A 24,875-nucleotide genomic window follows, 5' to 3' on the forward strand; every position below is an offset into this window, starting at 1 on the left:
TGAAAAATGTGATTTGACATCTGACTTTTGATTAGTTCACATTGGTTCACATGTCGACGATTTAATTTTTATAAGTTTCTGTTTATATGTAGTTAATTATTGTTATAACCGATACGTACGTTAATTAATGATTATTTATTCAGTGGAATTATAGTAAATAAAACTCACAGTTTTATTTTATATAAGTAAGGTTAGTATGGAAAGTTTCCGATGTCATGCCATGAGTATGTTGATATCTCACCATACCTTTAGTTCTAAGCAAGTGCCTACGAGGCATGTGTACTAGCAGGCATTACATTAAATTGCAGAACAATGAGGGGTTATCAAGAGGACACTCCGCCGTCGTCAATCAGCGGCGACGAAATCGCGGGCATGGACGAGGAAGAAGCCGTGTTCTTAGGGTACTTGGACGAGATGGACGAGCTGGTAGACGACAACATGGAGGAGGTCACTGACCAGGAGGAGGAGGATACAGATATGGAGCCTCCAGAAGATCTCTCTATACTCGTTTTTAACAAACATGTTGGTTCAGTCTTCAGTTGCGACCTCCACCCAAGCGGAAAGTTAGCTGTGACGGGGGGAGAAGATGACAAAGCCTTTGTCTGGTCTGTACAGTCCGGACAAGTCGTCTTTGAATGCACTGGCCACAAAGATTCAGTTATTTTTGTTGGCTTCAGTTATGACGGTGCCTACCTCGCTACAGCCGACATGTCTGGTGTGATTAAAGTTTGGAAATGTAATTTAGAAGAAAACCAACAAGAGCCATGGCCTATTGCATTTGAATTTGAAGCAGAAGACTTGACTTTTGGCTTGTGGCACTTTGGAGCCAGAGTTCTTATCTGTGGAGCTGTATCTGGGGACATTTATGTGTTTAAAATACCTTCCGGTGACATTAAAGTTTTGCAAGGTCATAACACTAGAGTGGAATGTGCTAAGGTAAGTTAAATATGTTTTTTTTTCTATAAGCATAAATGTGAATTTATTCAGAATTAAGTCAGAAATTTGATTTCCAACCTTGCCATTCATCTTTATATCCATCACAATAGATTTCATAGACAGAATAAATATCAATGTTAAACCTAAAACGTTCATTACCTACTTTTTGTGATTGTGAGTTGAGATTAAAATATTGTTAATACTAAATGATAATAATGTGCTGCACCATGCACAAACTCTGATAATTTTGAACTAAATAAGTACATAATTGGCACATGTACTTACAAGTTAGTAGTTGCAGAGTGAGCCATGCCGGTAACCAACAAAATGAAAGCTGCCTGCACTCAGTGCAAATTTAGTAAGTAGGGCAATTTTTGAGGGCCTACCCCAAAGAACTAAAGTCGAAATTTTGTTATCTGCCTCTCTTTCGTACAAATTCATAGTGATAGAGAGGCAAATTTCGATTTACGGTATGCCCTCAGGTTCTTGATCTAATAATTTTATTCAGTAATAGATAAATCTTAATGTTTTCAGATGTTCAAAGATGGAGTCCGCCTAGCTGCTGGTTATGATGATGGTGCAGTGAAGGTGTGGGATCTCAAGACAAATGCAGTACTTCATCAACTTCAAGCTAATGTCCATGATATGAGGGTAACAGCTATTGACACGCATCCAGAGAATAATATTATGGCATCTATATCTAGTGATGGTAAGATTACTAATATCATCCAGTATAATAAAAATCCATATAACTTACTATTAATTTTTTTTGTTGATAAGATCAATATTTGCATCTATCTATTTGGTAATAGTGCTTTTACACTAGAGTCTAGTAAATAAAGAAGATTGTAAACCCCAATAAAAACTCAAGAATATTTTCGTTATTTATGTATGAAAAAAATTGGACTTGACTAACCACAGTTATAGTTAAGACACAAAAGTAGATTTATAGCATAGTAAAGCATTTTGAACCCTTCGAAAAAAGTTTACAAAATGTATAAACCTTGCTCAACAAACAAGATTTCACCAAATAAGAATACATATGCCTTAATAGTTTGTTATGCCTTAATTGTATTTTTGTGCATATATAACAGTAGCCAAGAAAGTCGAATTTTACGTTCAGAAGTCATAAATAGCAGTAGGTGACAGATTTTATTTGTATTAAACTAAAATCGAAAAATAAAAAAACATGCATGAGGTATGTGGTGTTATATATTTACCTATCTATACCTTTCCTCCTGACCTCTGTCTATACCTTTGATTCATATAAGATGTTAAAACATTGCTTCTTAAGTGTTACCTAACATAATGTCTTTACAGGTAAAGTTATTCTGACGACATCAAGTAATGGCAAAGTTGTGGGCCAACTGCAGGCAGAGAACGACTTAGAAACGGTTGCCTTTGCTCAAGATCCACAGCTAGGATTGTTTGCATTAGGTATGTCATTTTGGATCCTCATTTTCATTAAAAGTAAGCACGCATATCTCTTAAGAGCGCTATTACATTTCGGCGTTGAGCGAGTTTAGGTATTTTACGCGCTGCGGCAGGCCGTGCGAGCTCAGTACGCCGATCCCTTCTACCACACTCGCACTACAATGACGGATTAAACATTCTTGATCCTTCGCGAAGCATATTGAAATCAACCATAACAACACTAACTGTACTTAACTTTTAAAGTTCTAAAACTGTTATTTGGTAAGTACGAAAATACTAAATGCAGTGCAAATCTACATAGGGGCTGTTCATAAATTACCTCATCTATTTTTGACGAGTTTTGACCCCCCCACCCCTCAAATCATCCAAAAATCAAGCTTCGGATGAATCTGTTTCCTCCTACGTCATGTTACCATCATCCGATGTCCAGACCCCCCCCCCCCCCCACTCCTCCCATTTGAAACGACGTAATTTATGAATAGCCCCATACTCGTACTTATGAAGGTATATTACTCGAAAGAAATTATAGGTACCTACTCGCTTATTTACATGTTTCGTCATTGCATTTGGTACCTATAGGTTGTAAAGTTTGTATCAACGAGGGTTTAAAAACGAACTGGTACTGAGGATCTGATGATGATTAAGGTGGTCACGGATACCAATCAACCATGTAGTAACATGATTAGGCTCGTTTGATTCGTCTCAACAAGATCTTTGACACTGAAGATACACAGGGTCTGATGATGGAGCTGGAAGGTGGCCACGGGTACCAGTATATCATGTAACTAAACAACTTCGTGTTTGGGCTCGTTTGATTCGTCTCAACAAGATCTTTGACACAAGACAGTACTCAGGGTCTGATGATGGAGCTGGAAGGTACCATTACCAATCAACCATGCAACTAAACCACATCGTGTTTAGGATCGTTTGATTCGTCTCAACAAGATCTTTGACACTAGGTGATACTCAGAGTCTGATGATGGAGCTGGAAGGTGGTCACCGGTACCAATCAACCATGCAACTAAACCACTTCGTGTTTAGGCTCGTTTTATTCGTTTCAACAAGATCTTTGACACAAGATAGTACTCAGGGTCTGATGTTGGAGCCGGAAGGTGGTCACCGGTACCAATCAACCATGCAACTAAACCATTTCGTGTTTAGGCACGTTTTATTCATCTCAACAAGATCTTTGACACAAGGTAGTACTCAGGGTCTGATGATGGAGCGCGAAGGTGGCGACGGGTACCTGTCTATCATCATCAGCTCCATCATCAAACCCTGAGTAGTATCTTGTGTCAAACATCTTATTGCGACGAATCAAACGAGCCCAAACACGAAGTGGTTCAGTTACATGGTAGACTGGTACCCGTGGCCACAGTCCAGCTCCATCATCAGACCCTGAGTACTAACTTGTGTCAAAGATCTTGTTGCGACGAATCGAACGAAGCCAAACACGAAGTGGTTTAGTTGCATGGTTGATTGGTACCGGTGACCACCTTCCGGATCCATCATCAGACCCTCAGTACTACCTTGTGTCAAAGATCTTGTTGCGACAAATCAAACGAGCCCAAACACGAAGTGGTTCAGTTACATGGTAGACTGGTACCCGTGGCCACAGTCCAGCTCCATCATCAGACCCTGAGTACTAACTTGTGTCAAAGATCTTGTTGCGACGAATCGAACGAAGCCAAACACGAAGTGGTTTAGTTGCATGGTTGATTGGTACCGGTCACCACCTTCCGGATCCATCATCAGACCCTCAGTACTACCTTGTGTCAAAGATCTTGTTGCGACAAATCAAACGAGCCCAAACACGAAGTGGTTCAGTTACATGGTAGACTGGTACCCGTGGCCACAGTCCAGCTCCATCATCAGACCCTGAGTACTAACTTGTGTCAAAGATCTTGTTGCGACGAATCGAACGAAGCCAAACACGAAGTGGTTTAGTTGCATGGTTGATTGGTACCGGTCACCACCTTCCGGATCCATCATCAGACCCTCAGTACTACCTTGTGTCAAAGATCTTGTTGCGACAAATCAAACGAGCCCAAACACGAAGTGGTTCAGTTACATGGTAGACTGGTACCCGTGGCCACAGTCCAGCTCCATCATCAGACCCTGAGTACTAACTTGTGTCAAAGATCTTGTTGCGACGAATCGAACGAAGCCAAACACGAAGTGGTTTAGTTGCATGGTTGATTGGTACCGGTGACCACCTTCCGGATCCATCATCAGACCCTCAGTACTACCTTGTGTCAAAGATCTTGTTGCGACAAATCAAACGAGCCCAAACACGAAGTGGTTCAGTTACATGGTAGACTGGTACCCGTGGCCACAGTCCAGCTCCATCATCAGACCCTGAGTACTAACTTGTGTCAAAGATCTTGTTGCGACGAATCGAACGAAGCCAAACACGAAGTGGTTTAGTTGCATGGTTGATTGGTACCGGTGACCACCTTCCGGATCCATCATCAGACCCTCAGTACTACCTTGTGTCAAAGATCTTGTTGCGACAAATCAAACGAGCCCAAACACGAAGTGGTTCAGTTACATGGTAGACTGGTACCCGTGGCCACAGTCCAGCTCCATCATCAGACCCTGAGTACTAACTTAAGTCAAAGATCTTGTTGCGACGAATCGAACGAAGCCAAACACGAAGTGGTTTAGTTGCATGGTTGATTGGTACCGGTCACCACCTTCCGGATCCATCATCAGACCCTCAGTACTACCTTGTGTCAAAGATCTTGTTGCGACAAATCAAACGAGCCCAAACACGAAGTGGTTCAGTTACATGGTAGACTGGTACCTGTGGCCACCTTCCAGCTCCATCATCAGATCCTGAGTACTATCTTGTGTCCAAGGTCTTGTTGAGACGAATCAAACGAGCCTAAACACGAAGTGGTTTAGTTGCATGGTTGATTGGTACCGGTGACCACCTTCCGGCTCCAACATCAGACCCTGAGTACTATCTTGTGTCAAAGATCTTATAGAAACGAATAAAACGAGCCTAAACACGAAGTGGTTTAGTGGCATGGTTGATTGGTACCGGTGACCACCTGCCTGCTCCATCATCAGACCCTGAGTACTATCTTGTGTCAAAGATCTTGTTGAGACGAATCAAACGAGCCTAAACACGAAGTGGTTTAGTTGCATGGTTGATTGGTACCGGTGACCACCTTCCGGCTCCATCATCAGACCCTGAGTATTATCTTGTGCCAAAGATCTTGTTGAGACGAATCAAACGAGCCCAAACACGAAGTGGTTTAGTTGCATGGTTGATTGGTACCGGTGACCACCTTCCGGCTCCATCATCAGACCCTGAGTACTATCTTAAGTCAAAGATCTTGTTGAGACGAATAAAACGAGCCTAAACACGAAGTGGTTTAGTTGCATTGTTGATTGGTACTGGTGACCACCTTCCGGCTCCATCATCAGACCCTGAGTACTATCTTAAGTCAAAGATCTTGTTGAGCCGAATCAAACGAGCACAAACGCGAAGTGGTTTAGTTGCATGTTTGATTGGTACCGGTGACCACCTTCCGGCTCCATCATCAGACCCTGAGTACTATCTTGTGTCAAAGATCTTGTTGAGATGAATAAAATGAGCCTAAACACGAAGTGGTTTAGTTGCATGGTTGATTGGTACCGGTGACCACCTTCCGGCTCCATCATCAGACCCTGAGTACTATCTTGAGTCAAATAAATACATATAGAATGTCAGGTCGTTTCAAATATTTTTAATCCTGTCCGGTAGTTTATTAAACTGTACCATTATAAATTATAATACTATAAAAACAGTGCTAGGATCAAAGTCTCTCGTTGCGGTTTACACGCACACAGTATAGCGTTTTACACGGCGCCCGCCGCACACAATGATAAAAAACCTCGTCGTCGCCGTTGAAAATGTGCGGAGCCGACCGACACACGTCCTACCTCTACAAGCTCTGCCGCGGCACTGAGCTGGCGCAGCGCGCGTCATCGGTAATATAGAGTAGTTTTCAAAAAATTGCCAAAAAAATATAGTAGAATTTCATAAACACTAATGTATACCAACAGTATAAGCAAACGTTGCAGATTGCTTGAGTATGAAAATGACTTCGATATTAAGTAGATTTTCGAAGGAATTGACACTTGTTTCGGAGAGAAAATCGAGTTCGTTTTACTTTGATTTTCTCTTTCTCAAAGGTATGTAGGAAAAATATAGTTCGATATGCCTAAAGTACAGGGTATTAGTAATACAAAATAGCCAGGTTTAGCAGAGTAAAATTCTCAACATTTCCAAATAAGAGCTCGCCATTCAGTGCTTCACGGGGTTTTTCGGAAACGACCATCAGAAAAAAAATCATTACTAATTTAATAAGTCCTTTTTCTAATATTTACAGCGATATTTATAAAGATAAGAAGACGCTTTTACTGGAACAAGTACTCATTGTTTCTAATAATGAGCGCAAAGTCCTGAATTTCGTCGACTAGTATCATCAATTTTGCATTATTTCGACTTTTCTTGTAAGAGCGCTCTTAAGTATATTACTGAGTGAGGTTTTTTTTGCTACAAAGTGTCAAATCAGGATTTTCAGATATCTCACATACAAATTCGAATTTTACAAATGCGGTGCCTACGTTTCCACTCTTAGCTTCTTTTGTTTCAATCAAGTGGTTAAAAAAGAAGACAGTATATGGAATTATTTAAATTTGTATTCACTTATAAATTTAAATATCAATGATTTGTTTTACGCATTTTACAGGTACACTAAATGGTGAAGTCGGTGTTTGGGACACGGCAAGACAGATGGTCCGTCATCAATGCACCAAATCTGACGATGAATCCATCGTAGGAGTCACCAAGATGGTATGGGTGAAAGACCACCTTGTTACCGGGTGTCTCGATGGAGCCATTCGGGTATATCAGGGAAGATCCGGTGAAAAAGTGCTACAGTTGACAGGCCACAGATCAGAAGTCCTAGATTTATGTTTCAATGAAAATGAAAGTGTAATACTGACTACGTCAGATGACGGAACAGCTAGGATATTCAAATATGAAATCAATAAAGATAAGGATTAATTTTATTGTTGTTTTTAATCGTATTGTAACTCCAATTTCTTACCTCTGAAGGCAGAAACCCATTGCGGCGGAAGAAAATTTAATAAAAAATGAGCCACACACGCTGACTCCTGAAAACCATTAATCATACATTAACGCGCACCGTATTCACGTGACAGGATCAGGATCTTCAATTGGCTTCATGTATGTTTTTATTGGAAGATGTAAATCGATTGTACTTCCTGTGAGATTCAAATGTTTCAAATAAACCTGCTATCGATTGTACCCCAGAAACTTCCTAATTGGGTATGTAAATGTGGCGCGCGCTCCGCGAGTAAAAACACAACTGCGTCAGAATGTATGCAAGAGAATCATAAAGTATACGTTTTTAGGGTTCCGTACCGAAAGGGTAAAACGGGACTAAGACTCCGCTGTCCGTCCGTCCGTCCGTCCGTCCGTCTGTCACCAGGCTGTATCTCACGAACCGTTGAAATAGACAGTTGAAATTTTCACAGATGATGTATTTCTGTTGCCGCTATAACAACAAATACTAAAAACAATAAAATAAAGATTTAAGTGGGGCTCCCATACAACAAACGTGATTTTTGACCGAAGTTAAGCAACGTCGGGCGGGGTCAGTACTTGGATGGGTGACCGTTTTTATAGATAATGGTACGGAACCCTTCGTGTGCGAGTCCGACTCGCACTTGGCCGGTTTTTCGTTATTTACGAAATTACGACGTACATTTTTGTAGGGATGCTAAGCTATATAACTGTAGGTACATATCCCAAAATTATTACTGACCTTTTAATGACTGTCAAGTTTTAAATTCAGATTTAGCCTTAAAAATGTTGGTAAATATTCCCCCAGTCCCCCACCAATTTTATTCGTGATACCTACAACCTCGGGTACACTTTTAAGCGTATCTAAGTTCAAACAGTATAGGTACTTATTAACGCTCCAAAAGCAGGCAAACACCTAGAGCTCCTAAGTCCGTTTGTATTTAATTTAGATTTAATATGCATGTTATCTTTGATTAATTCACAAATGTTTTCATCGTATAATTTTGTATAAACATTCTCCATGAACATTACTAAATTATCCGCAATATTTATATATTATTTATAATAAGTTTTTATCTATCCATCTAATTAAAAAATAACAATTGCTACTGGATCTCTGTGCTAATCGCATATTACTAATGAAATAGTCTTAAGTTGGGTCACATACATATTACAGAATCCATGAGAAACCAACTATGTAGAGAGACTGCCAGTTCGTATGATTTACTTGTCTCTGATCCACACCTATAGAAAGTATAGAAACCTACGTTACTATTGACTGCAATTGAATACGCGTAATTTTGGAGGAAATTGAATAAATCAATCAACAAAAAATCAGCCAATCACAAAAAATGGACCCATTTACATTTAGATCGGTACTGTTAGGTACTGTCATTGACCCCAATGTTCACAATGAAATCGCTCATGTCCTGTATTGAAGATGCCACAGTAGGTATTATTTTCGATCTTAAAGAAGCTCTATCGTGCAATCGTGATCAAGACCCTAGTGCCCCAGACACCTTATCGCTTATCGAACAGATGACCAAGTTATCCGTAGAAATTATGCCAAATGAGTGTACGGGCAGACAGAGACAGATCAACCAAAACCAGTTGTTCAAACTTGGCAGAGAACTCACAAAAATGAAGCTCGCTGCTATTCTCAGCTCTATGACTATGTAACAAGACATATTTTCACAGAGCATCCGCATCACATAAAACATTTTACGCATTGAGTCATCCTGCGCCGGTAGACGGTCGCGTTTAGTGGGGTTACTGCTAACCTTTAATGGAATAGTAAAGTAGGTGTGCGTAACGTTGAACGTTCGTGTGACGTGCATTTTCATCTGATAACTAAACAAATATTACGTCCTGACGTACAAGTTACAAATTTAAAAAATGCAATCGATCTCTTGTTGCCTTTGTAGAATTTACGGTAGAGTGGATTATTACAACTTTTAATGTGTTGCATATTTTAACCTGCAAATAGAACATTGTGTGTAGTAATCATTAATGTTCGTGTTATCAGCTGTGGTAAAGCCTGACCGCTACTTTATCAATTCATGGCGTTTTTATGGTGTCGTTCGCACGTGGTGGTTCCCGCTCATTCGCCGTCCGGCCCGCGCCGGGTGATGCAATGTTTGCTTGACGCCGCTCAGTTTTTCAGAAAAAATAATTATGATTAAAATCGCGACGCTGTAACCACGTGTTCGGATACTTAAAGAGTTGATTTGTTTGTTGATAAATTAAACTATTAAAATGGCGAAAGTGTCGGCCTCGGAAGGACTGAAACCGAAGGCGATGGAGGTCGGCGGAGAGTCAGGAGATGCTGACGGGTCGCGCGAAGGTCTGCACTTGAAGAAGGAGTTGGGCCTGATTAACGGGGTGGCTATTATCGTGGGGGTGATCGTGGGCTCTGGCATCTTCGTGTCGCCAAAAATGGCGTTGAAGTATGCCGGCTCCAAGGGCATGGCCCTCATCGTCTGGATCCTCTCGGGCTTCCTCTCCATGATCGGGGCTCTGTGCTACGGGGAGTTAGGTGAGTGAATGCTGATAATTTATTGTATACACTGACCTTATTTATCTACATTGTTTACATCGCTAAGCTCCAATTCTAGAGTCAATCTGATATCGGATCGGAACAGACTGTTAATGTAGGTAAATGTACGCAAAACCGAACTCTGTCTAAGAAATTAAAGTTTTTATTAATATGTTAATGTAATTGTATGTACTTACCCTAATAAAATACCTACTTACAAACGTGCTTTTAATACAATTTTAACTGGGTAATTTAATGTCACCGTCACAGTGTTTTATGTTAACGCTACAACATTCATGCCTCATAATATGCCAATGTGGTTAATTAAATATAAGTAGGGTAGGATTCCCTTACCATCGAGTTTCCTTATGGAGCAATTATTCATTGATTTGATTAGTAATTTACTATTATGATACTTAACTAGTATAATTTAATAGGAACTATAATATAGGTACCTACCTACCTACATAAAGTCTTTAAATTATTTGGCTTTCTGGTTAAGGTATTTACTTCCCGCCCAGAACATGGGTTGATGTAATTTCGACCAATTGTTTCTAGTTTTCGCTATGCTACGGTTTTTGTTTCAAGATATTTGTAGAGTCGTATTCATAAGAACACCGCAATAAAAGTTAGGTACTTAAAACAATTCGATACGGTTTAAAAATAGTTGGTAAACTAATCGAATAATAAAAAATACGAAATACTTAATAGTAGTTACTTGATTATTGATTTCAAAAAAGCAGGTTAATAAATTTAATAACAACAAGCTTCTACTCGTAACTTCGTCAGCATGGCATGATGATGATAATTGATAAAAACTATCCCGGTTTCCCGGGCCTATCTCCGTACAAAATTTCATCAAAATCGGTTCAGCAGTGCGTGAAGAGCCTAATAAGAGACCTAATAGACGGAGAGAGTTGTTACGTACGCATTTATAATAGGTATTAGTATGCATTTGTTAAATTCCTATGTTAATCCAGCAGCCTAGCAGCAGCATACATATTTACTAACTTCCAAACCAAATCCACTCTGAATTCAAATCGAAGTCCAGTCAGGGACAGCATATGTAATATACCTACTTACAAGGAAGGGTACCCAACTGTCCGACTCCGATTTGATTTATTTTGATATATGTTATAGAGTAGGTAGTCTAAAATAACGGACACGTATTTTTTTTAGCTGCCTAAACTCAACCTGTTAGGAGAAAATGGCCTTCAAAGTACTGAAAATTGACCAAACCTTCTAATTTCTGAGAAGAGACATGTTCAAAATAATTGATAATTAATTACTGGTTTCGTTATATGTTGGAGAACATGAATAAAGAATGGGGACGTGTTTTGTCATTTCACCACAAACTCATTTTTTTTTAAATATATATATGTAGTAAATATATTTTTATATAAAAAATGAGTTTGTCTCTATCACTATCAAAAACTAGTCCTTTAGGGTTATAATCGCCCAAATCTAAAAGAAAACCGACATTTTCGCGGGTTTTTCGATATTTGACAAAGTTGCGTTCGGCGCTCGAAGTCACAAACTTGTATTATTCATTGGGCCAACATCATAAATAAGTCTGCAAAAAATCAGAATTTGCGTTACATTGAGGCAATTTGATCGATCGGTTGAATTTGTTTCACCTTCTTCTTAGTCGTTATACTATTTGCAGAGCTTTCACCTACAGCAGCGGTCGGCAACCTTTTTTTGCGTAGTTTTAGTAGCGTAGTTAACGATGAGTAAGTTGATGCGGGCCGCACTTTGTTAATATTTATGCCTTTATCAGACATTGTCGTTTCTCAATATTACATAGCCAGAGAGGCTCGCAGGCCGCAAGTGACAGTTTCACGAGCCGCATGCGGCCCGCGGGCCGCAGGTTGCCGACCGCCGACCTACAGTGAGGCTATTAGGAATCGAAAATCGCATGCTATTTGTTACAAGGTCTGTAGAGGCCTTAATGGCAGCTCACACATACCTATTATTTCGGTCCTACCTAACCTACAAGTAGGGGAGATACGGATAAGACGGGGACACGAGGTAAGATGGAGCCCCCCACACATAGGCGAAACTAGACATCACACTAACGAATCGTTATGGACAACGGGATGCCCCTCCCAAATAGCCATCAGCCCGATGTCACTAGCTGGGATTTAATTTAGGAGCTGAGCAATTTGTTATAAAACCGTAAGTAATAATGCCTGATTAACGTAGATTTTACGTATTTGTTATTAGATTAATTGTCGTGTGGCGTAAGTCAATATGCTTGAAGTTTGGTGTGTTTCTTTTTAAGAATATTTTTGCTAAATTATGGAAGTGAAGGCAAGACGGGGCAAAATTTGCGAGGCATGATGGAGCTTACCTAATCTTCGTGATATTGCAAGCATTAGTTGATTTTCAGGTAACAGTGGTATTATGGTACAATAGTACGAAAATATATAAAAAAGACAATAAGGTCTAAAGAAGCTATGAAAAAGCAGTCGAAGATGTGTTGGCAAAAAAGTCAGGATATCGAATAGCAGCTTCAAAAAGAAATAGAGGAAAGAAAACGACCTACGAAACCAGCTGTTGATAATAACACGACTAAGAAGGCGAAAGGTAACGGTAAAGGCAAAGGAAAAGGGAAGGGAAAACAAGCACAAGAAGATACAATTTGTTCACATTGGAATAATGAAAACAATTCTTACCTAAAACTATGGAAAACTGGGTAGGGTGTCAGTAGTGTGGACGATGGGCCCACACAGCTTGTGCTGAAATCGACGACGAAGATATGGATGTCTTGATATATTTTTTCTATGAAGAGAATTAGTCTCCATCTTACCCTCTGTCTCTATCTTGCCCTATTTTTAGTATCCCGTCTTATCCCATATGTGGGGTAAGATGGTGTATTTTCCATTTTTGATAATTGTAATTTTCAAATTTTCATATGATTAGTTACCAAGTCCAAGACTGTGCCAAATAAAACTATAATAAGTAATTAAATTTTGATTAATAAATAACACTGACCCCGTTTTAACTATCCGGTTGTTTTATTACCTTAACCTTAGCATCCCCGACTTATCCGCATCTCCCCTATAGGTATAACATTTTTTTTACACTGGCCGCGCGATCACTATCATATCAATTTATCTTGACCGATAAAGCAACTATACAAACACTCGTGCGGATCCTAATTTACACAACTTTCTCTGATAATATGGTTTTAATTGTAATTTTACATCGGGTCGAGACGGACGGATCATATGCTATCATAACAAACTATAACAAAAATGTGTCTACTTTGGTTTTTTAATTTGGCTATGTAATATTCATGAAAGGTGTCTTTGACAATATTGCACATCATTAGAAATAATATTGCACACCAATTCCTGTTTAAAAAAACGTAAAAAAATAATATTTAAAAATATATCTTTTGTATAATTTCTTAATTTTCCAAGCGTTTTTTGTAAGTATATTCTTAGGAAACAAGGTTTTTTAAGTCTTCAAACCGTGAAAGATCGTGTGGAGACATTTTTAAACCGATTTTAAAAACACGATATTATTATTTTTTATCGCAAATCTAATACCTTTAAACGAGCAATTCTTTATTTATTTATTTATATATATATTTCGGGGATCTCAGAAACGGCTCAAACGATTTCGATGAATGGGAAAATGGGAGTTTTCGGGCCCGAAAAATCGATCTAGCTACTTAGCTAGGTATTATCTCTGGGATAACGCGCATTTTTGAGTTTTTCTATGTTTTCCGAGCAAAGCTTGGTCTCCCAGATATTCAAATTTTCAAATGTAATCTTAAAAAACTTTTGAAGGATCACAAAAAAAATTGCTAGACTTTACTTGCAAGTAATTTTGATAGTGCCGTATAACATATAACGCATAGCATATTATAAAGTTGAAATATAAAGTTGTACACATTAACTATCGGGATTTTCCAAAACAAATTAAAAAAAGTACAACTTAAAATGGACACAAGATTTTTTTGGAGGCCTGAGAAATTAGCATATGGCCGATCGTATCAGCCATTTTAAATTGGCTAACGATGGGCTAAAAACGTGCATTATTTTTAAATATTTTGCTATATATTTAGGTAATATTTCAACCGCGAGTTGAAAGTTATTAAAATAAAGCCTACCAGAAATCTTACCTCCAGAAAGGTTAACCTATGTTATTCATAATTATTTTCCGTTATCCAATCCAATTAGACTTTCTAAAAACTAGAATAAATGTGTGATCATATTTACGATGCCTAATTAGATAAATGTAGGTACTTAAGCTTTATGAGGACCCGTCTAAACAAATCTTAAAAGCTTTTCCCAGACTTTAAATAGACAACAATGGCATGACTCGGTCGAACATCCAAAGAATACAAAAGATCAATTCAGCCGGTTATTTGTAGGCCGGTCCCAAGCAATAAAGTACAACAATTCTTTGACGATTAATACGCTATTCTTAGCAGAAGTGTCACAATTCATACCTACGGCATGAAAAGGTTTCAGCAAGCTGCAAATGTGCATTCCCACTTTATGAATGGAACTCATTCTGACGCCGTTACTGTTTCTTAATTGAGTAGGTACCTACTTATTCTTCTTATCGTGAAAGGTGATCCAATTTCCTAAATTATATTCGTCCAATGTATTGCCACTTGTATTCCTCGGGAAGTTGCTTTAAGGAGGTCATCGGTAGTACAGACCTACTTATTAGCTTAACTCGATATAACGACATTTAAAAAAATTACCAGATTTACCCAAATAAAATTTATCAAAAATATATTATTTTCTGTACTTTATCAAACAAATGACATTGTTTACCCATCATACATTCATCATCGTTTATTTACATATCTCTACCGCGCTCCACCTCTAAACACTCGTTGACAGTAAGAGTAATTCTTATAAAACATTCTACGAAAAATACGTCATTAAATTAGACATTCTTACTGTTATACGATAAATGGCATGCCATACATATTTGCTTATTTGCATCTATAAATATTTATATTAAAAAGTCACTTTCCATCTTTCCATGTCATTTCATCAGTGATAGGTAAAGAAATGTTTAGTGACTCGATTTCTTACACGATCCTTTTTTATTTGCTTTTTATAAGGTACAGTGGTACCTAGTTATTAGACCTAACGACATTTTAAAACAATAGATACTTAGTAAATAAATCAATAGTTTCAACAGCAGATCAACACACATCAAATTGCGTATAAATATTTTCTAAGTAATGTCAATATCCAAAAAGGAAAATAGAGACTACGTTTGTATACAGAAGCGTTCGCCCCCTTTCGTCTTAACAATCTATTAGTATTATACCTTTGTAGTTAAAAGGTTGGGTTTTTTTTTATATGTGTACAAAAAAACAATTGATGATTTCAAGAAAAACTTTACTAATATAAGACATCTTATTTTTTTTTTAATATATTTGTCGCATTTTCAGGAACAATGATCCCCAAGTCCGGGGGAGACTACGCTTACATTAGCGAGGCCTTCGGGCCTCTCCCGGGCTTCCTGTATCTGTGGGTGGCGCTCTTCATCCTCGTGCCCACGGCCAACGCCATCACGGCCATCACCTTCGCAGAGAACATACTGAAGCCCTTGTGGCCGGTCTGCGAAGTTCCCAAGGCCGCCTCCAGCCTTATAGCTGCAGTCCTTACTTGTAAGTAGTTTTGTAGTTGGTAGCTTTTTTTTTCGTCTTTATCCCCTCTTATACCTATTCTGGACAAGTCGTCAAGTCGTCACACCTTACTTGGTTACCTGACTTAAGAACCTCATTAAGCATACCTTAGAATTAAAGAAATAAGTCGTTTTATTTATTTATTATTGATAGGTAGGTACACTAGGTACATTTATTTATACCAAGGTTATTAACTAAGAATTATTAAGGAAGATTCGCGTTAAAAATACATGTTTACTCTACATTATATTATTGCTACTCTTTACATAGGTTAGCCTGGGTTAGCCAACAATATAGCGTTTAATGGTTGTCGTTTGCATTTGCTTAAACATATTTCGATAAGAAAAAGAACTCGTTTATTCTTTGCTTGTAGCCGTTTTATCAGAAACTATTTTGTTCTAGTTTATAGCCAATTCGCATTTCCTATTGTTAATTTTGTTGTAAGGGCTTGTGTATGGTCACGACATAATCACGACTGATCACGTTGGGAGAGAAGGGGGATTAGGAGACCTCACGTGTATTCTTCTACAGTGAACGAAACTAAGAAAAAATACCTACCACATGAGCAGATACTTTTTCTCGCTTTCGTTAAACATGCTTAAATCTTCACTGTCTCCGCACTTCAAAATAGCCAAATCATAACGAAACTAGAAAAATAAACAAGATTTACTTGTATAAAATACTATTTATCTTAAAATTAGGTTGAATGAAAAAAAATCAAAATAATACACGTGAGGGAGAGGGGTAGCCAAAAACCTCACCAAATATCACTAAATATCACCAAGTGGGAGTGGGGGTCAAAATGTAACCGAAAACACTTCGCGTGATTTGTGCACAACCCCAAAACTCCAGTGTAGTTGCAATATCCATATAAAATGTATACCGGGTGAATTTACTCTAAGAGAGATACTCCTATTATTATAGTTCACTCTATTTGGAAGCAAGTTTATATATAAATAGGTACTAAGGCAGCATTATTACTGACCTGCAAAAGTATATTGTGCAGAATATACAGAGAACACGTTTGGCTCATCACATTCCAGGACAAGCCGATCTCAAAAGGAAAGGTCCATAAACTGGTCCATCTGACACCGGTAATTTAATGCGTGTTCCCCTTTAAGAAGTATCACAGCCGCCGACAGATGAATTTAATATCACGTAATTAAATACTGAGACATGGATCGACATTCCAAGAAGTGCAAGAGTTGTTGGTTGGAACCTATACACTTATTGTGATCGTAACCACGGGGCGAGTCGTTATTATCGATACCCCTTACAGCGAACCGGTTGTGCTGCCTCGGAATAAGTTTGGACATTATTTATTTGGTATACAACATTCAGATAATGACTGAATTGACTGATAGTGATAACTGATAAATCAGATTTATATTTGGAGATAGCTAAATTCGCGTCATGTTCAACTGCAGCAAAAACAAAAATGCATGGTCATGTTGAAGTTTATTTATTCGTATGGTATCAGTCTATTTTTAGGACAAACAAAACAACCATCCAGCATATGTAGAAGAACTTAATTCGATTACTCCTCCCAATATGCGAGTGGGACGTAGAGTCTGGCGGTTAAAAGATGAACCTGCAAATACGCGGGAATTTCATTCTTACTTACGTAAGCAAATTGTACAAGTGTAAGACCGGAAAAGATACTAAGTACCTACTGAAAATTATATAGAATTGATACCGATGATATACTTTAATGATACCGGAATCACTTTGGTGGGTATGCAGCTTTGAAAATCCGAATGTGCCCCCAGGACAGAATTTTCGTTGCACTTTGTGACTTCTTATATATACCCTTGTGAAATCTATGTAACGTTTTTTCCCTGGAAAATATAAATAGTGCACTTAAAATGTCATATTTCCAAAACAATCCGTTGATGCCATGTTAACGTTGAACATATATCAATAATTTGACCAGGTCTAGGTCAAGCGAGTATGTATTTTATATTATGACTAACACATCCTTATTTCCAGATTACGGGATGTAATTTATACAATAGTAGAATCGTACGCTGACGCTGTAGGTGTTATAAAGGGAGTGTCCAGCGGACGTATAGTAGGTACTTGGTGACGCGAAGAGGCATCGGTCATCGTCAATCGAGGTGTCCAGTCCTCGTGACTGCATAGTGATGTCCCGTTGTCAGTTTTACTTTTCCCTGTTCCCCTGGCTATATTCACGGAATGTTTGATTAAATCGAAAATGCTGTCAATTGAATTGTGCTATCCTCTATTAGAGATAGCTTCGCTCTATCCGACATTGTGTTTCATTTCTAACTTTTGCATTGCTTCAATGCAGTTAGTTCTATTGCAATTAGGACATTTGTTTTTGACAAAAAAAAACCCTACCTCGGGTGGCTGGTAATTAGTCAACGTGCAAATTTCCCGCTGTTCCCGTCAATGAGGGACAGTCGTCTTTAAAACGCGTTGTCGCTCGGCGGTGGTCGCACTGATTGCGGCTGACAGGATAATGGGCGCTTCCTCCCGCATCGCGCTAACACACACTTATGCGGAATTATCTTGGCGAACACACAGTTGCGTAAGGGCACTTGTCCGAGCCCAGTATTACTGCCCTAGCACCCGGCGATAAAGGATATTTAGCAATCCACGTTAAGGAAAACTCCATTGTGATAATTCGCTAATAGATGCACGACTGGTGCTGCCCTCCTTTTGTGGGTTTGTCTACGTTAAATCTTATGGAGTAAAATTAGTTTAGACGGCCGCCGCTAGCATTAAAGTACGGTGTTCCATAAGATTTTTGTGACAATCAGCACCACTTCCCCTTCCACCGACTTCGCACCAGGCCAACTCCCAAAGAGTCACTCACAAACACAACGATTTACCACGTAGTTAATGACCATGCACATGCAATGTATCCTCCTTTTTATGAGTATGAGTAGTGTAGATATTTACTAACTTTATAAATATATTCCAAGTGCATAAACATGTTTACCATAAGTCTTTTACAAACATGTTTTTCATTCATATCAACTGTTGTGAAATATTATTTCCTGTTGAAATCTAGCTAAATGGTAAAGAGGAAGCTTTCTTAAAAAATATAGAAATATATCATAACTTGGAGTTAAAGGAGAATAAAAAATATTGAAAAAACGGTGACGTCTTTGGCCCGGTTGACCTTAAGCCAGTTTCCAGCTGCCGAGGGACAGATGTATCGTGGTAACACTCATAACATCTGTGGCCTTACTATACAGTAAATATGGTAAATATGTATTATGTTAGGATATTTACATACTATACTGTGTGAAAAATCGCTAGACAACTTCCATAGTTCATAATAAACCATAATCATCGATGAAAAAATAAAACAAATGTGTATGTGCCCAGAATGCATACCTTGCGATATCCTCCTAGCGTCCCAATTGTTACCTATTTACACAGATTTTTTAAACTAATTTAATATTTCAATGTTCCAGGTTTTCTCACAATTATTAACTGCGGTAACGTGAAATGGGTGACGCGGCTGCAAGACTCGTTCACCGCCGCCAAGGTGCTGGCGCTGCTGCTCATCTTCTTGGCCAGCCTGGTGCACCTGTTCCACGGCCACACCGAGAACCTCGAGGGCATGATGCAAGGAACCAAGACCGGGGCCAGCGAAATTGCCATCGCGTTCTACTCGGGCTTGTTCTCGTATTCAGGATGGAATTATTTAAATTTCGTGACGGAAGAATTAAGGGATCCTTACAAGTAAGTCACCTTATGTATTAAAATGTTATGCTTCGAATGGAATTTTTCTTTGTTGCAGCGCCGTATACGTATAGTAATTATAATTAGGTGAAAATCCACATTCCATGACTGCCAAAGAACCGGTTAAATTAATTTAATCTACCTCAGTAATTAACACGAAGTAAGACAGATACTATAGGTAACACAAAAAGTATCATATATGTTCATATCAAAAACACCTTATAGTTTTATTGATCTTTCGAACCGGGTCATTATTTGTGTGTCGCCAGAAGTCGGTGTTTAACACCCAGAATAGACTGTATAATATACAGAGCATTTAAATAGTGATACATGACACTTTAAAATCTACAGTCTGCTTCAGGCTTTGTTTAGATTTAAGATTTAATTCATTTTTCCAGAAACCTCCCCCGTGCCATCTGCATATCGCTGCCCGTCGTGACCGCCGTGTATGCCCTAACCAACGTGGCATTCTTCGCCGTCCTCACCAACGCCGAGATTCTGTCGTCGGACGCCGTGGCCATCACCTTCAGCGACAAGATCCTGGGATCGTGGGGCTGGATTATGTCGCTGTTCGTGGCGCTGTGCACGCTTGGCTCGCTGAACGGAGCTATATATGCATCGTCTCGTCTTTTCTTCGTTGGGGCTCGGGACGGAAACTTGCCGTTGGCGATATCGCTCATTGATGTGAAGAGGTTAACGCCTGTGCCTTCGCTTTTATTTATGGTAAGAACCGTTATTACAGACACACGTAGGCAATAAATACGTAGATATTATTTTTAAATGAAAGAAAATAAGTGCGTAAATCTGGTAGCTGTTGAAAAATTACTATGTATAAGTAATTAATTACCAAGTATTACATAAACAGGCACTATGCTGAAATCCAGTTAAATTCAATTATTAATATTTATCGGCACTTAGCTTTACATAAAGTTTGTATTCCACCTGTCCAATTTCTTTGTCCAATGTGTATTCTCATATTTTGCTTAGTGAGAGAGTGAGACGCAATGCACATTGGACCAAGAAATTTGATAGGTGGAATACTACCCTAACATAGCATCCACTTACATATAATTTTCATCAGAACGGAAAAATATAAACACAATACGTTCATTAGAGAAAGTAAATAGGTGTGGATAATAGAAACTCAGAAATGTAGGTATGTCGCGTTCGTGAATTACAAGTATTTAAGATGCTATAAAATATCTCGATATACGTAAGCAATTTGTTATGTTACGCTCGTGGGTCTCGTCGTGCGTCTCGTCATCGAAATGCACTCGCGAATGATAACAATAATACATAATTTTGATATCAAAACGTAAGTTCAAATTGGCCTTCGTGTCCATACAACAGAGAGTTGAGTTGAGTTATAAACTGAAATAGATGTCATTACGAAAGAAAAAAGGGACCAACGCCTCCATTGCCCAGGGCTGGGAGTTGAGTTACTTTGACCAGAAGCTCTAAGCACCGAACAAAATGCATGGAACTGAGATCTGAGGTGGCATTAGGTTTTTTTTTAAAAGTCAAATTGGCGTTGCTTTTTTAAACGCAAATCTAGCATTAGAACTGTACTTATTTCATCGCACCGTCATCTTCATGGAACACCGTTTTGTTATTGTATTGTTATTTTCAGTGCCTGGTGACGCTAGTGATCCTGGTGTGGAACGACGTGGAAGCGCTAGTAGTGGTGGTGACCGCTGTCGAGGCTCTCTTCATACTGTGCAGCGTCACCGGCCTCCTGTGGCTGCGATACTCCCGCCCACAGGCCACACGGCCCATCCGAGTCAGCCTCATACTGCCCTGCGTCTTCTTTATTGTCTGCACCTTCCTAGTAATCCTCTCCTGCTTCGCACACCCGAAGCAACTCGCCATAGGTCTTTCCTTCACTCTACTCGGCATACCCGTCTATTTCATTTTCATCAAATGGCAGAATAAACCACTCTGGTTCCTCAAGGCAGTACACAGCTTTAACACGGCTACGTCTAAACTCTTCCTCTGTTTACCAGAAGACTCGAAAGAATTATGATCATTCGAAAAACTGACTGTGTGTGTGATCTATTTTTTACGTGCATTTGTGTTCGTATTGAACTGTATTATTTATTTTAAGTTAATGTTGAGCTGTTATACAAAAAGATCTGTAGCTACGCTTGTTTATATGTTTACTTAGGATTAAGTATGTACATTCCGTCAGTTACAAATTGACTAAAATTGCTAATTCCTGTGCAGTTGTGAACCTAGCTGGTCATTTTTCAAATTAGCCTTACTCGTAGAATTATGATCACATTTTAAAACCTATCTATAGGTACCTATATAATTAAGTCGGTATTAGTTTAAATACACATCAGTAATCTCGTAACGTTTTGGGGGAACACAGTTTAATTACAGGAATATAATGTAGCCAATATTATTTATATTTATTAATTAGAGTAATCGAATATGTTACGAGTTAACTGATGTGTAGTTAAAATATACTGAAATAGGTAACATCAATTGTTTATGTGGTACCTGATAAAAGAAAATAATGCCTACTCTGTAGTGGTAGCTGACTTTTAGTAGGTTCAATTGCTCTTGGTCGGCCGCGGCTTAACTTGGAAAATTTTGCGCAAATGGCAAAAAAGTGGTACAAAAATTCATCAAAAAAACCTCATAGAAAAATAGAACGAAACTTGTATGGTAAGGATAGCCGCCTTTGAGGGCAACAAAAAAAGTGATCGGCTAAATCATACGTTGGCAGGAATTTGTGGTACCACGTGACAACTACAATTTACCTCCTCGAAAAATAGAATGAAAAGAAAAACGGATTATAACAGCAAAATTAAACTTGTTGACGTATGTCTTGGTCGGCCTCACCTTAGCTTAGCCTGGCAGTTTTTGCAGTCCGACCACTGATATCTTTGCCTTTGCTCAGTATTATTCTGACGGCGCTTGATTTTGATATCGCTCTCGTTTTCGATATCAACACACCATACTTGATGTTTATTTAACCTGTATGCGACTTCTTTTTTAGAATACACTGCATTATACTTACATAACTATGACCGTGCCCTCATATAAGGGCACATATTTTAACCAATGCCTTTAAAATTGTAAAATATTTATTGATAACAATAAGTGTAACAGAGTAGAATAGCTTGATTTTGCTGCCAGTATTTTAAATAATATGATGCTTATATTTGAAGCTACTATAAATTTACTGGTGCTAAAATATTAATGCACAGCTAAATTATATTATTATATGCCCAATGAAAGTTCCTGTTTAATATTTTACTTGCCCGGTTAATAATAAGCCTTATATTTTTAAGTGCCAATAAATGTTCTAGCAGGTAATAAGAATAAGCAGTTTCATGATCACAACCCAGTTCACGCGTAAGGCTATATGAAAATTGTCCTATAAAATTAAATAATATAAATAAACGTAGGATTACCTAACTTATGGAATAAATTTAGTTGAACATACCCGTGTTTTTATTTCTTTTGTGTTTGCATAGATGTTTCTTCAAGCAACTAGTAGCAACGCGTAAACGTAACAGATTTTTTTCCGACAATATTAAATAGATATTGCGTCCATGAGGTGCCTATACCAGAGAAATCTTCACCGTATTGAGATGCATTAATAGTATCAAATTAGCAATATAATTATTAACATGCTTTATTGTAGAATTATTATTTATACCATACAATTTGTGTAAGAATGCTTAAGAATTTATCAGGTAAATGTAATTTCCGTGTTTTACCACTATTAGTATTGACCCCGCCATCTCTATTCACCCCGGTTGACGGTAATACAGACTATTAACTTACATACAATAGTTTTAATCTTAAAAACTAAAAATGTTTTTTACTACGTCACCTGTTTTGAAGGCCTACCCCAATATTTCTTTAGCCGTCTTTCTCGCTCTGTCATATTCAAATGATAGACACTAGACAGCAAATAGACGAACGAGCGAACGAAGTAGTTCGCTGTAGACTCTTGCGTGTAGGGTTCGGAACTTCGGAAGATTTCCCTGCCAAAGCTGAAAAGTTCATCTGATGTAGCTGTACTACCTCTAGTAGTGATATACGTGAATATAGTGATATATTTCTTTGTCCCGTAAGTAAGTATAAATACCGGGTGTGGCCTGTAACACGAGCAAATAATTAAAACATAGATTGTACTTACTCCTCAAACAGTGACACATTTGTTCAACAACTTTTAAAAATTATGAAGTATTTAGAGTCCCTATATTTCATACAAAATAAATATTATCTTCAATGGACGCCATCGCCACGCCATATCATTGTGATTGACGTTGCTTGTCACGCCTTTAACATAACATAACTCGCAATAAGTACATTGCGTTTTAGAGTAAACTTTAAAGTGTATTAAAAATCAAAGCACAAGTTATTTTTAAAAGTTGCTGAACAAATGTTGGTTAGTATGAGGAGTACAGCCTACTGTTTAATTTTTTGCTCGTATTACAGGCCACAGGCTGTATATGTATATGTATATGTATAATCTAACAGGTTATGAGCCAAGGAAAGCCGAAAGTCACCATTAACGCGCATAGTCCATATTTGTGTCTAAATGTACAGCAGTACATAATTATTCTAAATTAATAAATCTAAAAACTTAAGAAATAAGTAGTATCTGTACAATTAATAATATACAGGAAATAAACGAAACGTGTTTTCATTGTCAGTAGAGCACATATAATTGGCGCGCAAATCGTGACATGTATTGTACAAATTGTGCTTCCTATGTCAACAACAAAAGAGCTTAAAACTGACATTGTCAACATTTAATGTTGTTCCGACGAGGAAGCTGTTTTCAAATTTATATATATTTTACTGGTAGTTTTATCATAGGATTAGAGTAGCTGTGACGCACCAAGTCTGTTTTTTATTTTTTTCACAAATATCCTCTCTATTGATTAATAAACTACCTAAATATAGATTTAACAATAGGCTTAATTACACGACTTAGGAAAATATTTAGATGCAGTTTTCCATTTTTTTTTCTAATTCAATTGTCTATAATACAACAATGACTCGTTCTATGTTGTGTCACTTGTGTCGCCGTGTCCATCCGTCCGTCCAGTGGCTCATTACTCACATTGCTAAGACTGCATAAATAACCCTATTACGTTCTGGAAAGCTGTTAATTGTACAGTGTGGAAAGATAAGTCGGGCCCTGGAGGGAAACTACCTTAAATCCTTAAGCTGGCTCATTTTACTTAAAGGAGACATTCCTTTATTCTTAAAAAGTAACAAAACTGCATTCAAAGATTTTCTAAAATTCGCTTGCCTCGCCCGGGACTCGAACCGACTAAAAATTCAAAAAAATAAAAACTCGCAATTTTATTCTACTAGTCGATACAGTTAATGTTAATGATAACATTTCTCCAAGTTAGGTCTTACACTCGTCTGTCGTACAAAATATCCATAAAATCTAATATTTAGTACTCAAGATTTTTTTTGGCAAGCCATATTGAAGAAAAAAAGAA

The 24,875-nt window shown here is 38.1% G+C and overlaps 2 protein-coding genes across 2 annotated transcripts; both read left to right on the plus strand.

Annotated features, from left to right (window-relative positions):
* The first annotated feature begins 34 nt into the window (after nt 1-34).
* LOC134790600 (angio-associated migratory cell protein) lies at nt 35-7,437 on the plus strand. Its single transcript, XM_063761452.1, has 5 exons — nt 35-190; nt 309-936; nt 1,471-1,645; nt 2,257-2,373; nt 7,116-7,437. The coding sequence occupies exons 2-5, from the start codon at nt 313-315 to the stop codon at nt 7,430-7,432; spliced, it is 1,233 nt and encodes a 410-aa protein (XP_063617522.1). The 5' UTR covers nt 35-190; nt 309-312; the 3' UTR covers nt 7,433-7,437.
* Nucleotides 7,438-9,182: 1,745 nt separating this feature from the next.
* On the plus strand, nt 9,183-22,848 carry LOC134790601 (large neutral amino acids transporter small subunit 1). The gene is made up of 5 exons (XM_063761453.1): nt 9,183-10,010; nt 15,442-15,660; nt 19,125-19,395; nt 19,794-20,118; nt 21,026-22,848. The coding sequence occupies exons 1-5, from the start codon at nt 9,731-9,733 to the stop codon at nt 21,416-21,418; spliced, it is 1,488 nt and encodes a 495-aa protein (XP_063617523.1). The 5' UTR covers nt 9,183-9,730; the 3' UTR covers nt 21,419-22,848.
* The last annotated feature ends 2,027 nt before the right edge of the window (nt 22,849-24,875 follow it).

This window comes from Cydia splendana, chromosome 5, assembly GCF_910591565.1.
Source record: "Cydia splendana chromosome 5, ilCydSple1.2, whole genome shotgun sequence".
NCBI classification, from domain to species: domain Eukaryota; kingdom Metazoa; phylum Arthropoda; class Insecta; order Lepidoptera; family Tortricidae; genus Cydia; species Cydia splendana.